The sequence below is a fragment of the Brachycentrus maculatus genome, unplaced genomic scaffold, assembly GCF_059751285.1.
Source record: "Brachycentrus maculatus isolate JH-2025_06_01 unplaced genomic scaffold, ASM5975128v1 h1tg000129l, whole genome shotgun sequence".
NCBI lineage: Eukaryota > Metazoa > Arthropoda > Insecta > Trichoptera > Brachycentridae > Brachycentrus > Brachycentrus maculatus.
Genome location: NW_028280882.1, coordinates 1,148,344 through 1,163,742, shown reverse-complemented (window position 1 = coordinate 1,163,742; position 15,399 = coordinate 1,148,344). Strand labels below are relative to the sequence as shown.

At 31.4% G+C, this 15,399-nt stretch overlaps 1 protein-coding gene across 2 annotated transcripts in view; it reads right to left on the bottom strand.

Moving 5' to 3' along the window:
- The window catches only part of LOC148309351 (uncharacterized), a 94,182-nt gene that overhangs the window by 8,345 nt on the left and 70,438 nt on the right, over positions 1-15,399 (bottom strand). For both annotated transcript variants that reach the window (XM_088260214.1, XM_088260213.1), the window contains exons 3-4: positions 3,175-3,280; positions 1,778-1,920 (exon numbers count right to left, since the gene is read on the bottom strand). In XM_088260214.1, the coding sequence (XP_088116340.1) occupies positions 1,778-1,920; positions 3,175-3,280 (249 nt within the window). The remainder of the gene's footprint in view (positions 1-1,777; positions 1,921-3,174; positions 3,281-15,399) is intronic.

The following is a 15,399-nucleotide window of genomic DNA, read 5'->3' as shown; positions in this document are numbered from 1 at the left end:
CTCATGTATTTAAGATAATACAAATTACTCATGTATTTAAAATAATACAAATTACTCATGTATTTAAAATAGTACAAATTACTCATGTATTTAAGATAATACAAATTACTCATGTATTTAAAATAATACAAATTACTCATGTATTTAAAATAGTACAAATTACTCATGTATTTAAGATAATACAAATTACTCATGTATCTAAAATAATACAAATTACTCATGTATTTAAAATAGTACAAATTACTCATGTATTTAAGATAATACAAATTACTCATTTATTTAAAATAATACAAATTACTCATGTATTTAAAACAGTACAAATTACTCATGTATTTAAGATAATACAAATTACTCATGTATTTAAAATAATACAAATTACTCATGTATTTAAAATAATACAAATTACGCATGTATTTCGAATAATACAATTTAGACTAATCTATTTTACATCTATTGATCTTTTATAGTTCATTGAAAATTTAGAATTTTAATTCTATAGTGAAGTTGTTAGCGCTTTTGAAGTGTTGGGTTTGATCCCAAAGAGAGTTGTTGTCGCACATTGTTTTCGGTTGGTTTTTTCGTCAACCCTGATCCTAATTAGGGTCATATACTAATAATCACAAGTAACTACAAACCCAATAACAATCTGTACAATGTCGTCTCTTACGCTCTACTTTGGTAGCAATCAAATATAACGCTTATGAGGTAAATAAATAATAAAAAAACATCTTTTACATACTGTTGGTCTACCAACAGTATGTAAAATACACTTTTAAGCGTTTCCCGCAGCAATGTGTTAAAATAAACAATAATAAAAACAAGAGATTTTTAACTCTAATTTTTATATATTACCTTGATATGCAGGATCGATCACCTTGCCTTCATACAATTATCAATCTAGTTAAAATTGCACCAGTCTGATGTAGTGCCCTATGCACCATTAGGTGTGAATAAGGGTTAAACGAAATAAGTAAAAATACTTTTGCATAGCCAAAAAACTTTAAAAAAGAGTAATTAAAATTGTAATACATAAATTTATTAAGTATATGCATATGAAACCAACGTTTGCATTGGCAAATCTTGGAATCTAGAGTGGCACTAGCTTTTGTATGTGTATGTACTTGAAGTAAGCAACGCATTGCTTAATGCTCTTATATATCAGCTGTCTAACACATCGCTCACTCCTTTTAAGAACGTCATAAATAAAAAAACTTGATTTTTCAGGAGAACGCTTTTAAAGTTTTAAAACATAATAATACAATGTATTAAAAATAAATATCAAGCCACTTATTGAACTTTTTACTGTGCAACAGATCTTTTTAGGTAAAACCTGAAGGTTTTTTTTTCCATTTGAAAAACATTTAGTATATTTAAAAAAATTATTAAACAATACATTTTCTTCAAAATGCAAAAACAACATTTTCTACCCTGTAGCGGATAAATATTAAGTTAAAAATATGCCTCTTTTGCTGGGATATATAGTACATTTTCTGAGCATTCCGAAAACATGCACAACTGAAAATCGACAATTTTTTATTTATGACGTTCTTGAAAGGAGTGAGCGACATGATAAGTCATTTGTTTGCAGCTTCAATAAGTATTTTTTTATTTAGCAAGTTTATAGTTGAAAATTTCATGTTTTGCACAAGTTTGATAGAAAAAATTGCTGCTAAAGCACATAGAATGCTTGAAGAGGCTTATCCCGAACGTACGTTTGGTATTTTGAGAATATTCTGAGAAAGAACCTGCAGAGAATGGTTTAAATGCTTGTACTTACAAGTGACTAGCATCAAAATGGCGGTAGCCGTGACATTTCCCGGACTTCTCTTCCAGCATCCAACGACTCCAGTCCAGAAGGCCACAAATACGGAGAAGAAGCCCACAATGAACAGAGCGACGGTGGACCTGGCCATATGCAATCTGAAATATGAAATACACACAGTGATGCAACAATAATAATAATAATAATAATCTTGTATGATTTATATAGCGCCATTTTATACTAATACTAATACCACTACCATGTGAGTATTACAGTGCATAAAGTGATCCCTTGAACCAGCCAACGACAGGTCGCAAGCCCTGTAAATGATCAGACTTCCATATTCCCATCCGAATAATGCTTTTTTAGCCTTTTCATATATGTTGAAATATCAATAAAAAATATCTATGTAAAGGAATTTGTCTGCCTCCATATTGCAGTGATCAGCACATTTGACTACCACGATAGAGGTCCCGAGTTTGATTCCCAGGGGGGTCGAAATAAATATTTTTTCAATAAAATATTTTTAAAATATTATTTACATTGTATCAATTTGATGCAGTGCCCTATGCACCATTGGGTACGAATAAGGGTCAGTAGTAGTGGTAGTTTACGGCAGCATCTATGGTTGGTTTGAGAAAGCTTTTTATTTAGCAGACTATATTTTTTTAATCAAAATAAAAGAGAATCTAAATTTTAGATGTATGCAAGTCCTCACCGGATTATTTTACATATTGGGAGATGCCTGAAAACATGATTTAATATTTTTATGCGGCTTATAATACAACCAGTTATTTTATTTACTCTAATATTTATTCAATATTACCCTGGACTGAGCGGAGGGCTGATCGCCTTTCCTTCATGTTTTAAAGATCAAGATAACACTGCGTTTATATGATGCAGTGCCCTATGCACCATTAAGGTGCGGATAAGGGTTTGAAGAAGAAAAAGAAGAAGTTTGTGTCGGGTTGTGGTCCCGTGGTAAGTGTCGCGGACTCTTAAGTCAGAGTTTCACGGTTCGAACCCACTCTACCACAATTCGATACCTATTTCTAATAATGAGCCACTTAGACTCACAGAAATAGTATGAATTGGAAATATTTGTGTGAATAATAAAATAAAATAAACCATCAAACATAATGTTTTTGACCCAATTGAGCGAGTCATGTTTTCCTAAACCTTTTTCTGCCCCTTTTTCCAAATAAAAAGAGTCTCTGCTATTTAGCAGAGACTCTTTATTAGAGATTTATTTAAAAGCTTTCCTCATTCCAACGTAGATGGCTGTTGTGAACTCACACGCACTGTGTCACGAGATTGATCAATATATCTAAGTATTCCAAAAAAAATCAATCTTAACTTACTTTAAAAAAAAACTTATACTTATATAAATATTAAAACTAAATATTCCTTACCTCGCCATGGCATCTTCAGACAGTCCCTTGGTGACATTGTTCTCATCCGGTATGAAGTAGTCTACGTTGTTGCAGTGCGTCTCGACCGGAGAGAGGTACGTTTCCACTGCAAAGAGGAAAACGACAATTATTATCATTAAACGCAACCATCAGACATGCGATCAACAATCTACCATAATAACATTGACCTTCATAAACACTTCATTTCTTGAATTATTTTCTGTACGTCATATCTACATGCTATGCATTAAAAAATATATGCAAACAAAGGATTTCGGCGATCAAATACACGAGGCACATTCTTAGTACAGTAAAACCTCGATATAACGGAGATATAATTAGTCAATTGGGGGGAGGGGTGTGGATTAAGTCCCAGTTTTCTATAAATCGCAACTTAATTTTCTTTAAACCCATGTAACATTTGACGTTGTCAATTTTTTTCTTAAACACCATTTTTGTATTAAAAGAAATAAGTTTTTCTTCGAAATAAATATGTGGTTTTGAAAAGAAAAGAGTTATTGAAAGATAATGAGTTAAAAATAAAATTATAAAAATATTTTTTCAATATACATATATTCTTAAAAACAAAAACGACAAAATAGATTTATATTCTAAAATGGCGACGCTTATTAACAGAACTTTTTTTTTTAATTTTACATTTCGCTCACTCCTTTCAAGAACGTCATAAATCAAAAATCGTCAATTTTCAGTTGTGCATGTTTTCGGAATGCCCAGAAAATTTACTTTATCCCAGCAAAAGCGGCATATTTTAAACTTAATATTTATCCGCTACAGGGTAGAAAGTGTTGTTTTTGCATTTTGAAGAAAAGGTATTGTTTGATTATTTGTTTAAATATACTGAATATTTTTCAAATGGAGAAAAAACCTTCAGGTTTTACCTAAAAAGATCTGATGCACAGTTAAAAGTTCAATAAGTGGCTTGATATTTATTTTTAATACATTGTATTATATTTTTAAACATTAAAAACGTTCTCCTGAAAAATCAAGTTTTTTTTTATTTATGACGTTCTTGAAAGGAGTGAGCGATTTGACCATACTTTTTGTCTTTTCTTCGTCAGTTACATCTAGGTTTTACTGTATGTCAGGTTTTACTGTATGGTCAGCACGCTCAGCTACCGTTCTGGAGGTCCCGGGTTCGATTCCCAGGGGGGTCAAATAAATATAAGTGATTTTTTCACTGTAATATTTATTCAATATTACCCTGGACTGGTAGCTGAAGCGGAGGGCTGATCACCTTTCCTTCGTGTGTAAACGATCAAGATAACACTGTGTGATATCTTGATCGTCATATGAAGCAGTGCCCTATGCACCATTGGGGTGCAGATAAGGGTTTTATTATTTATTATTATTTACTGTATGTAAAATAATTCGAATAATATATATAATTTTTCATATGCTTTAATAAAGGTTTCTGGCAACTTATTAATTTTAATCGTCGATGTTAATCGAAATTTGAATAATAAATAAAAAAATGTGGTTGTATTACTCCAAGCAGTTTTATTTACATGATAGTTTAGTGATTATCCCGACGAAGAGACGGGCACGTCTCGAAACCAGTAGACTAAAATCTCGCTGAGCGGTTAAATACTAATATCACTAACATTTTGTGAAAATATTTTAACCTGTTTAGAAAAACCATTAATTAGGCGCAATTACTAAAAATATTTACATATTCAAAGCGCCGAGAATTTACACAAAACCAATTAAAGAAACGGATCAAAAGTACGTTGTTAATAATTTCAATATGCAATTTGGTAAATTGTATTCTCAAGACTTTGTTTCATAAACTCGTTTCGAATTGGTTGGAATTCCACACTAGTTGGCGAACACCAAATCTAGCCGTTACTTAACGTTCAGTATTACTAAATACCAAAGCGCTCGCATTCCGGACTCTACTACAGGTTGGCATTTAAAATGTAAATACCTGTATGTACATACAACTTCTTACTATAAGGTTTTGACAATGGGCGAATATTAATTTAACGTTATTTCAATTAATGCTGCGATTAAGTTGGAATAATCAATGGCCCGCAACATAATTTTCTATAACCCAGGTAACATTTAACGTAATATTTTTTGGTTAGTTGATTCGGCAGTCACTATTCAAAATCTTTATTCAAAATCCCTAAAATGTGTGCCAAGTCCTACCAAAATTAATTTTTAAATCAATCTGCGACATGTACAGTAGAACGGGGCTACTTGAACTTTAATGTGTTACTTGAGCCCAGTACAAAAAAAAAACTGTATTTGGTCTACATTAATGAACATATAAGTGTCACCTGTCAGGGAAACAATGAATCATGTCGATACGTTCATTGTTGTAGACTAAATACAGTTTTATTTTTTTTTGTACTGGGCTCAAGTAACACATCTAAGTTCAAGTAGCCCCGTTCTACGGTACCTACAATGTAATGCTTGATGAAATAGACATCAATAATGTTCCTTTTACAATGTCGAAGAGAAATATTGTTGATATCTATTTGACTATTTGATAAAGAAATGTAAGTTATAATTTTATATAGTTATACATGACTTTTTTTATTACTTTTAAGTGAAAACCTGTAATCGGATTTTTTTTGTAATCGGATTCCGCGTCATTTTCGCGGTGTTTATACAGAAACACGTGTCATAATAGATTAAAAAATTGTGGTACTAACCAAGGAAAATTAAATTTAAAATGTAATATTTTTGTTTAAAACACTGTTTTGTATTGAAAAAATAAGTTTTCTTCATTACTACATATTAGCTCACTCACTTCCAAAATACAAAAAATGATTACAAAATATGGTTAAATATGGTTTTATTTATTATACAAACGTTTAATTTAGATTCCCGTTCAGATTTTTTCGACATTAGGTTGAATCGTACGGGCGGCCCGGCATTCGTTAAGTCGCAACTTAATTTTCTTAAAATCAATTTTACGTAGTTGATTTTTCGCATAAACAAATAAGTTTGTCTTCGAAATAATTATATAGTTTTGAAAAGAAAAGAGTTCTTGAAAGGTAAAGAGATAAAATTTTTAAAAAAAATTCTATATGCCTATAATTCTAAAAAACATAAAAATATCCAATATACATTCTTTAAAAAAATCGTGCTTGAACAGACGTATGACCTCTCCGGTGGTCTCTGGAGGAATGAATTCTGTGCTTGCGAAAATCCCCTTAACACCTAAAGCCCGATGCCCTCAAACAAAACGCGCCCAGCGGTGGTGGGTCTGATCTGACCCAGTACAGAAATCGCCTTTTAGGCGTTTTTTGTCGGGTTTTTATATTTTATATATTAATCAAAATAGGCTACATAGCAATAGGATAATGTGTCATAAGTTTTGTATGAGAATTTTCAAGTTTTTGATAGTTTTGAATTTAAATTATCCAAGCGCTTCATTTTACATGCGAACTCGACCGAGCGCAGCTGCTAACTACCACCGCGTAGCATGTCGCATCCGCGTGAGGCATGATCGGCATGAAGCAGTGCTTGTAAACATGTTTATTTTTACTGAATTCAAATAATTTGTGATTTTAATTTTTTAACTATATTTTAAGTCAACATCATAAAAGATAGAATTTTTAACTTTTATTTGTTATCTTCAAATATAAAACGTGGCGGTTAGCTCTAAAAACCACAAAATGATTCTGGGATTTTGACTTGAGTTCATAATGCAAGATAAATTTTTGTCCATAATGCAATTAAAATTTATTTTAAATACAGTGAAAATGGTAAATTTTTCATTGAAAAATATAAACAGAATTGCCCAAAATGGTGTAAATATTCATTTAATGTTCGCCATTTCTTACATAGATTTGCGGGTCTTAGAAATTATGAATATAATTTTGTACGGTACTAAATAAAACTAATTTTTGGGTATAAATTATTTTTATATACAAGTTCGTTAGACATAATAGGTAACAAATTTAATTTTAATATTGACAAGTAAATTATTATCCAAAAATCAGAAGACAATCGCTACTTTTCTTGTTAAAATCGATGTCTTCATCACTTACTGACATTTCTTACAAAACCAAGTTTTCTGTTTCACTTTCAAATTCTGTATCTAAGGTTTTTGAATTCTAAATCACTGTCATCTACACTACTTTCTCACTTTTCTTTCAATTTTAGAACTGTCCAAAAGTCGTCCAATCTCGTTATGAAATATTTATTTTTTTCCTGCCATTCATTGTGGTAAAGTGTCGAAAAGATTTTTTTTTAAAAAAACTAGAAATTGTTCAAACATAAAACAGTTTATTGTGAAGTTTTGAAGTTAGTAACTTTGTGTATGTCGGTGTTGTATATTTACATAAATCTATTATATACTATATATTACCACTATTTGTGGTATTTTCTAAGTAAAACTTAAATTAAAAATGGTTAGATTTTACCAAAAAGTAACTGCCGAATCAATTTATGAAAATATTAACAACTTATGTAATAATTACACTTTTTTAAACGTGATCCTTAGTATTTTTCATACAAGTAAACAAATAAATCAGTTTAAAACGAATGTAAAAAAAACAATATACAGAATCAATCGCCAAAGATTGACAATGTTTGCTTTTGTTTTGGGGAGTTCGAGGGCACGGCAGACGGCACACTAATACATTGATAGCGAACAACTGACCTTACTCAATATGATTTTTGATCTTTTATTTGTTCTTTTTTTTTAAATAACTCATTCGAATCTGGTCCGATAATTTTCGTTTATATCTCAATTTGTAGGTAATTGTTTGAAGAACGATTACACTGAAGGAAAACGATGTAAAAAAATACCTATTAAGTAATTAATAATTTTCCGCGATGGTGGGTCTGATCAGACCCACCATCGCAGAGGAGGTGTTAATAACGATGCATGTACGAAATTTTATTATTATACGAAAATCCGCTGACCCGAAATGAGTATTGCAGTTTATTTATAGCAAATTGAGACATCGCCATTTTGTACAAATATATTGATATACTTATCAATGTATACTACTGTATACATAATTTCTACGTTTATATAGGTTGAGTAAGCCTAATAGATAATCATTTGCTAGTATGGCATAATCTAAATTCTTGCTAGATATCAACTTCACATACGTAAGTCAGCACATGTGAATAAGGCTGCATCTTGCAGAACAGATCTGGACTAGTGATAAAATAAAGTAATTATAAAATTAGAACTGCAATAAATATATTTAATTTTGGAAAACAAAAAAATTAAACGTTCTGAAATCGTATATCGTCTATTATTATAGTGTAACAATTCAATGACTAAATGAAAATGCTCGAAAAACAGTCCTAAAATTTTACTGTAGCCTTTTTTACGATTTTGACTGGTTATTTTGACTTAAACAGCTGGGAATCGACATCGCAAGAGGCTAATTCCTCTTAAAAGCAGGCCACAATGCCTACGCCAAGAAGAAATATAATATGCAATACTTATTTCAGAAAATAGGCTTAGCGATACGAATCTCAGTCCGCAAAGATAATACGTTTCCGAGTTAAAATTCAACGTTGTTCAATGTACAATTTTCATTCATGAATAACATGAAATTATATAGTACTTTAAAAATAAAGAGTGAATCCACTCACGAGTAGGAACAGGCTGTAAAACTTATAAAGTTGAAGCCTAAGAGCAGTGTTGCATAAGCCGAAGCTAGCTATAAAGTTGAAGCCTAAGAGCAGTGTTGCATAAAAGCCGAAGCTAGATTTCAGAATCACTTGGACGTTAGGATTACCTAACGATTATGATTATTATTTTGATTATTCCTTTGAATTATCAAATAAAAATTGTTCTGGGCCATCCTGGCCCCTCGTCCGGCCCTGGATTGCTATAAATTCCCCTGAACTCGGAATAACCACGTATTGGTGTCGCCCGCCGTTTGTATTCTAAACAATCCCACTTTATTTCGCGGCCAGCGCATTGTTTTGACTATAGAATTCATGATGCCGACTTAGTCACAGCAAGCACGTTAATACAATGCGAGGCGTCTTGTTTACGAAAATTAAGTGTCTTAATCGAGACACTTTTGGACCTACCTAAATTCAGTGAAAAAAAATTAGTTGCAAACGCAATTTTTGCAAACAAGCAAATTAAAATATGTATAAGAAAAACAGAAGATCTATAAACGAATAATGAAATATGTATGAGTAATGAAATTTTAAAACAATTTTTTTCAAATTATGTGTATGTGTGACGTCATGCATTGTTTTTCAAGTACCGATTTATTGTAGTACAATGATCGAAAATAATCTAAAATAACTATGAAATGCTGACTATCAAAGGTGAAAAATAATTAATGGAATTTTTTTTCAATATTAAAAAAAAAAGAGAATAATCAGCGTAAATTGCTATTGAGTAATTCCACTCACGAGGAGTCATAGGCTATGAAACTCAAAAAGGTGAAGCCTGAGTAGGGTCATGATAAGCGGTGTTGCATAAGCCGTAGCTAGATTTCAGAGTCACTTGGACGTTAGGTAATTTAAAAAAAGGGTTGGGTAAGGATAAGGGCTTAGTAGGCACTGGTCTTGTTTCTATAAAGGCTTATAATCCAGGGTAGGCACTGCTTTTCTGCCTATATGGGATGCACGCCTCTGGTGGTTGCGAGTGATTTTATGATAAAACTTGATAAGGTACCTGTTTCAATCACATTCACTTTCTTTATGATCCGAGATTTTTATAGTAGGAAATAATTATAAAGAGGAAGATCAGCGTAATATAATAAAACTATGTGTTAACATCGTAGGACATCCGGTGTTGAGTAATTTCCATATTCTTCTAATACGGGTGTTCTGCTGTCGCTTTCATCGTCACAGACTTCCTGGAGAAAATTGTGAAATACCGCAGCGAGCATTGCTTCTGGGTTTCCTTAACGACTAAATGCGACTGTACTTGCATTACTCTTGCGGTAAGCAAAAGTTAACAGACTTGAGCGAAAAGTCACACAGTTTAAGCGGAAAGAAACTCCAGGAATAATCAATAAATCAAAAAATATACGATAGAAGTAAATTTTACTGCATATAACTAGAACTAACTAACCATCACGCCGTTTCCCCGCAGGGGTAGGCAGAGAGAACCGAACGCCACACCACTCTCTTTGCAAACATTCTTAGCTTCTTCTACATTCATGCATCTCCTCATACATACGCGACGATTATTACGACTACTGACCCGGCCGCTTTCAAGTATTTGACATACCTGATTGTGCCAAGATTTCCTCGGTCTTCCTCTGCTTCTTTCTCCAACTACATTCGTCTCATAAATTTGTTTAACAGTTCTTTCCTCACTCATACGTTCCACATGTCCAAACCATCTCAACACGCCTTTCTTACTTTTATCGATAATGCTTATCTCAGCCCTGCATTCTTTCCTTATTTCGAATTTCATCATTCGAACATATAAATGTTAGCAAACATTGTTTTGCCACATATTCGTCTGAGGGATCGCATTTCGACTGCATATCGATCTGAAATATTCTCTAGTGGCCATCTCGTTCTTTGGGTTCCATCAAATGAAAAACGTGAAAAAAACTTTAGATTAAACGTTAAAAAACTTTTATTGTATTTATGTATAATGTACGGAAATAAATTCATTTGAAGAAAATACATTGTAGTAATAATAATAAAATATATAAGAGATAAAGGGATAAAGGAGATAAAGAGAGAGAGACGAGAAAAAATAATAAAAGTAATTAACGGAAATGAAGTAAAATATTAAAGAAAGTATTCGATCTAAATTAATTAAACCATATTTAAATGTTGGCAACAAAAAATATTACCTTAAATGTAACTATGAAATGTGGATCATAGACATAAATATACATAATAGACGTTGTATACTGTTACACATTTGTAAAAATTAAACAGTCCATTAAAAAAATGTCTCATGATAGTTTTGTATTGATATATTTGTGTAAAAACAGCAATACCAGTACCATCATTGATTGTGTCAGAATACAAATGAACCTATATACTATATAAGCGACCCCAAGGGACCGGGACATTTTTATCTTATAAAGAGGTCCCTCTTATATTCATGTATTCTTTTCCAGAAGCATAAAATGACGGGACCTTCAGCTAGCTCAATTTTAAAGAGATTTCATTTATATCCAAGTCTCTTATATCCAGGTTCGACTGTATAAGCCAAAAACACATGTTTGTGCATGGATGAAATGGCCTCCTTCATGCCTTGAATCAGAATACGGATTTTTCATTTTATCACACAATTCTGCTTGACTGCGTCGCTAACTCCTTGGGGTTTTTACGGCTTGTCCTGCGGGCAGCTAGCCTCACAGAAATCGCTCACTCCTTTCAAGAACGTCATAAATAAAAAAACTTGATTTTTCAGGAGAACGTTTTTAATGTTTAAAAATATAATATAATGTATTAAAAATAAATACCAAGCCACTTATTGAACTTTTTACTGTGCAACAGATCTTTTTAGACAAAACATGAATATTTTTTCTCCATTTAAAAAATATTTAATATATTAAAAAAATAATTAAACAATACCTTTTCTTCAAAATGCAAAAACAACACTTTCTGCCCTGTAGAGGGTAAATATTAAGTTAAAAATATACCTCTTTTTCTGGGATATAGTACATTTTATGGGCATTCCAAAAACATGCACAACTGAAAATTGACGATTTTTGATTTACGAAGTTCTTGAAAGGAGTGAGCGAAATGGTGGCAGCCCTTAGACTCTCATAAATTAACATTCGTTTCTTTTTTCGATTTTATTTAGTATTTTCAACACATAAAACTGATTCAAATATATTGATATTACGATTACGTTCAGTTCATACGAGCCTTGTAACCCCGGTGATTGCGTTTCTTGCGTACACACTCGTAAGTACATAGAAAATACGACACACGATGCATGTCCAATCGAACGTTAAATTACCTCATGAAAGCGAGGTGATGTTACCTATAACAGCGTGACAGTATTGAGTATTGGTTTGTCATTGGCAATCATACGCTTCGATGGCATTCTATGGATGCTCCGTTGCTCAATCACGCAGAATAGGAAATCATTACATGTACATATATGCGATTAAATAAAAATTCTTCATACGCAGCGATGTACGATTTCAGTTTGACAAATATTGTGAAATTGCTAATGGTTGACTATTATTCACGGCAACGAGAATGTCGTAAAAGAGAAATTATACATGTATGTATGATATGTTCGTCGATTCAGCATAACATCTCGAGATTGCTCGTATTGCCTTTGTGGCGATGATAAATATACGTTAATATGATATAATTTAAACAAATTGACATTACTGAAACGCGACGTAAATCAAATAGATATATAAAACATAAATATGTATGACCGCCCGTCTTCACGTATTTGATGTATGTAATTTGCCAATGTAAGTTTTGAATGACAATATTCTTAAAGGTGTCTCAACTTGATATGAAACATGCATCGTTATTCCCTTTTACATGTTTCATATCGAGTTGATACACATTTAAATTGACACCTCATTTGTAGGGTGAATAATCCAGTTTCCGATATTAAAATAATGTTAATATTGTATTTTACAATATTTTTATTTATTCTATCAGACACTGGATTATCCCCCTACGGATGATATATCAATACTTACGACCTGGCATTCGGCCGGCTTAAGTGATGTTTTTATACACTTGCTTTACGTTCACCATTCTGCCCAATTATTGAACATTTCCCTTTTGCATTATTTTTTTAAAGATGCATGCACTATTGTTGGGTTTCTATCGTATGTTAGTTGTAATTTTCATAGATTTTAAATTTTGGCTGACGGTGGTGCTCTTAGTTGAACATTTGAGAAGTATATAGCTTTCTCCAATTGATCATAAGTGAGATTCATTCATACATATAAAAACGATACAGACTTCGTCTAAAGTTACGACATCGAAAATATATAAAAATATGTATAGTTAAAAGTAATAAACTTTATAAATAATCTACTTATTATTTTAAGAAAAATTATTTTAAGAAAGCAAAAAAAATACGAGAAAATTTTTGTACAAACCTCTGCATACTATTGATAAATCAATAATTAATTTAAGAAATATATTTTCATTATCCTTAAGATGGACCAATCTTCTAAGAAACTAAAAAACTATACGGACATACGAATAGTTCAATAATACATGTGTGGATGTATATTATACATTATATTATGTATAGTATTATTTATTGCAATACAGACTCACCTGGTTATCAAATTATCAATCTGAATCGAGATTTCTTTATTCAATAACTGGTTTTGCTTAAATACTTACCGAAGTAGAAAAAATATGATAGCAATCATACATTAAAACATTTTTTATTGTGTATACTTCCTTTTGCAGTATTTATTGTCTGCTCCAATTATATAGGTAAATGTGTATCATTGGAGAAATCATTTATCTCTGAACTTTCTTTCGCTGATTTCCTAGTTATTAAATCTCTAAAAATATTTTTTATTTTTATGCCAATTATGTACCTCATTTTTTTCAATCTAACCTTGATCATTATTTTTTATTGGACTTTTAATTATACACTCTGTTTTCAATTTTGATTAAGGCACTTATATTTCTGTTTATTTACACGGGGCCTACACATGGTAAAATTGGACAGGATCTGTGATTTACCCATAAAAATGGCATATTTCAAATTTGTAATGACGATGGAATTATTATTATAACTGCAATAAATCACATTTTACAACATGGAGCAGAAAATACTGATGAAAACATTCTAACATTCTGAAAAATGTTTGTTAATTTCAATTTCGTGATAAATTTTCAAAAAGAAAATTTGAAGTGATTGAATGCATAAAGACTCGATAAATTTAATTCGGTATTGGTCGAAAAATACGCTTTTGTTAAAAAAAAATCGCAGAAATTTTGAGTTTCAGCAATTTATCTCAGCGACCGATTATCCTTATTTGCTGTTCAAAGCCGAGAGTATTTTCTATCCAGTACACTATTTTTTTTATTTTCAATGAATAAAAAACTACACAGTGAGCGTTTATTTCAAATTATGAAAAGAAAACGTATTGATATATAATAAGATTTGAAATTTTCCAATCACCTAATAGAAAATAATCACCAATAAAAAAAACTATAGATTTGAATGTATCACACACTCGCTGCAGCAGGGGAATTAAATTAGATTAATTGGAAATATTGTAAACCAAAAAAGCTATTTATTTACAGTTAAATTATTTAGCCATTAGTCCATTATTAAAAATGGTTCCAATCAATATTGCCAACTTAAAAAAGCCAAAAAAATGAGATTCCTCCCAAACTCTGCTGACCGTATTTTTTTTCGTTAAGTAGATAAAGTTAATTATTAATTAGTCTTGAGGAAGAAATGTGGTTTGAAACCGGTTATAATAAGATATATAAAGCAATTTTGCAACATTTAGATTTTTTTATTGAAAAAAACATTCATTTCCGCAATTCTTAAACATTCGCTAAAACGGTACAACATTTCTGCAAAAACCAACAGAAACTTAGTTAAACATTTTATACATGTAGATGATCAAAGAGTATATGTCTTTTATTACATCTCACACAGATCGACCAATGGAATAAATTCCACTAATCTTTCTGCAAGTTTCTTGTTTTCCACACGAAGTAACCGGTTCTATTACGAGCCATCTTGATCTCGCACACTCACAAAGAAAATAGCTTATGTAGATACACATTTAAATTAAACAAAACGCTTCAAACATCTTTAAACCTCCGGGGTATAGAAATATCACGAGAGTAGTTTGGTGCTGAGAAGAAAAAAAACTGACTGCTTGTTAACCGTACGGAGATTATATGCATACTTACATATAATACATTCGATATTGGTCAACGATTACTCTCGGATTACATTAATTTAACAGATATCCAACATGTAAAAATTCGGCCGCAACAAATCGAAATATGCTAATTTGGTATTTGGTTAAACGAAGATAATAGTAGAGCAGACATGTAGTATAACATCGTCGGCAATGGTAAATTGACGCAACCGTCTAAATTTAAATGCAGTTTTCTTTCTTCTAAAATACACTATATTTTTATCCGCATGATCCACCCGTCTAGATCATGTGTTTCTAGATTCAATCTAGAAACGCATGATCTAGACATGAGTGATAAATATGGTGTATATTCCATATTTTGAAGTACTTAGGTTAAGAAATCTTCAAAGCTTTAATCATTCATTTGAAGAAGACATTTACGAGTCCCATAGCAGAAGATAAC